The sequence below is a fragment of the Erigeron canadensis genome, chromosome 8, assembly GCF_010389155.1.
Source record: "Erigeron canadensis isolate Cc75 chromosome 8, C_canadensis_v1, whole genome shotgun sequence".
In the NCBI taxonomy this organism is placed as follows: domain Eukaryota; kingdom Viridiplantae; phylum Streptophyta; class Magnoliopsida; order Asterales; family Asteraceae; genus Erigeron; species Erigeron canadensis.
The window spans coordinates 18333056-18335679 of record NC_057768.1 but is presented as its reverse complement, the minus strand read 5'-3'; the positions used below and the strand labels follow the sequence as shown (position 1 = coordinate 18335679).

At 35.7% G+C, this 2624-nt stretch overlaps 1 protein-coding gene across 1 annotated transcript; it reads right to left on the bottom strand.

Moving 5' to 3' along the window:
- Positions 1-1744: 1744 nt before the first annotated feature.
- On the bottom strand, positions 1745-2392 carry LOC122610364 (secreted RxLR effector protein 161-like). Its single transcript, XM_043783358.1, has one exon. It carries the CDS (start codon positions 2390-2392, stop codon positions 1745-1747), a length of 648 nt encoding a protein of 215 aa, XP_043639293.1.
- Positions 2393-2624: the final 232 nt, after the last annotated feature.

The window sequence follows — 2624 nt, the reverse complement described above, 5'->3', positions numbered from 1 at the left end:
AGTTTGATAGAGCTGAATTCTATTCATTTGAAAATCTTCTTTACCTTTATGGATCTTTGATCTTGGTGGTTTGAAGTGGTCCCTTTATCAGTAATCTTGGTGGCTTTGCCTTTATAGATTATTGTGATGAGATCTCAAAATCTTCATTACTTTTATCTGTATTTGTGGTGGCTCAGCCTTTATCAAATATAGTGGTGGTTTTGGAGTGTTTCTTGTATTTGATTCTGGTGGTTCAGTCCTTTACGAGTCAAGTATTAGATTCTTATCTATCCTTGTTTCTTTGTTCTTGTTTCAGTTTATTTCCACTGTTTCATTATTGTTGTATTATTTGTTCTTATAGTCAGCTTGGGAGTGTTTTGTTATAAAATCCAGAAAAATCCTACAAAATTAGTTTTTAATTCCGCTGTGCTTGTGTTTTGTGAGTTGACTCAGTCTGACTCTGAGTATTTCGCTTAAAATTCACATCATAGATTCTATTCTGACTCTGTCTCTCGTGCAATAGGAACTTTTATTTTTACAACAACAGCATAAATAAATAAAGAGTACACACATTTTACGAGACACATAATACACATACACACACGAACATAAACGAATAACATAGTTACAAGAGCTAAAGTACTGCTTTGATTAGATCAACTTAGCATGTTACATAAGCCTACATGAGAAATAATTCTCTTATTATTAATTATGAACAGTGGTCGAAGATGATTACCAATATGTTTGTCCTCTTAAACACTCGGTACTTCCAGTTTCCTTTTGGTTTGTAACACTTTCGACATACCATGGTCAAGGACAGTCACCATGTAACCCGACTAGCCTAATATGCCACTTAATCAAGTTTGCGAACTTAAGTGACCCCCATTCAGATATACTCCCACAATCGACACAAGCTCTAAAATTAAGACATTTGGCAACTAAAGGGAGACAGTCTTTAAGAATCAAGTCAGCGACATAACTTGACTCATCGTAACGGAAATATACCCAACATTGCATAATGCTAAGTACTTGCATATTTGTGACATCATTTTAAAGCGCTTATGGAAACCACACTTTCAATGAGACCCGTGTAGCGAACTTTTTGACAACCTATCCCAAGTTGGAAGCTTTAGGTAGGCTAGGTATACAAAGACACCCCAAGGACTTACTTGTCCGAATCTCAAAGGCCACATTAGCTCCATAGTTTTCAAAAGATTAATTAGATATTTACATATCTTGTCACAAGTATACATCCTAAAAAGCAATAATACATACGCATGTATGTACCCGAGACCTTCTATATAATGACCAAATATACATAGTTACAATGCAAGATCTTTCGTAAGATTTAAGGACCATACTCTAAAGACAGAGCTGTTCTCAGCCATCAATCTAAATATGTTTCCCATAAGAACATTGTATACATTCAAGTTCAGATTATAAGGAAACTTTGGTACTTTGTGCCTATTGATATGTCATATAATGGAGTCACTGAACAAAGCAATTTTAAAGTACAATTAAGTAGGCTTAAAAGCTAAAGTATCATCACGTCTAGGTCTAAAGTAATAGGTACAAGTGCTTCCCGCTTTATGTCAGATCGGAGGTGTAATCGTCTTGACACAGTGACCTTACTCTATTTATTATTTTCTTTTTCTTTTATGGTTTTTCTTATTTATATTTTGTTTTAATGACTCTATATGACTCACACACATTATGACACAAACATAAACACATTTTACAAAGTTCCTGTTGAGAGACACTGACACTATAGATTTCTCATTCCAATCAATTGGACTAGCAACTCGAAACGAGTTTGGTCGAAAGCCTTAGTGAATAGATCAGCTAAATTAAAGTCACTTGGCACCTTTTCTAGGACTATTGACTTCTTTTCAGTACAATCACGTATGAAATGAAACTTTATGTCTATGTGCTTAGTCCTAATGTGCTTAACAGGATTATTGGTAATGGATATGGTTGATTCATTATCTATTTTAATAGGAGTACAAAGAAAGTTCTGACCGTAATCACGCAGTTGTTGCTGAATCCATAGAACCTGTGAATAACATCCACCAGCTGCAATGTATTTTGCCTCACATGATGAGATAACAACAGAGGTCTGCTTCTTACATTGCCATGAAACTAGTCTTTCTCCTAAGAACTGACATCCACCTGAAGTCGATTTCCTATCGAAATTGCAGCCACCATAGTCAGCATCTGTATTTGCCACGAACTCAAAATCTCCCCTAATCAAATACCAGAGTCCCAGCACTGGTTGACATTTGAGGTAGCGAAGAATTCGTTTAACAGCTTTCATATGGCTTTCTCTGGGGCAGGATTGATATCGTGCACACAAACAAACCGCAAACATGATATCTGGTCTTGATGCTGTAAGATACATCAATGAACCTATCATGGCTTTATAACGAGTAGGTACAACTTCTGGATCATTAAATGTAAACATCCCAAGCTAATGGTTCTTTTGTATAGGAGTATCCATCGGTGAAGTATCTTCCATTCCAAAGCGCTTCAATATATCTTGTGCATAATTCGTTTGATGAATAAAGAATCCGTCCTTCTTCTGTTCAACCTGTAAACCCAAAAAGAAGTTCATCTCTTCCATATCACTCATCTCAAAATTCCCTTTC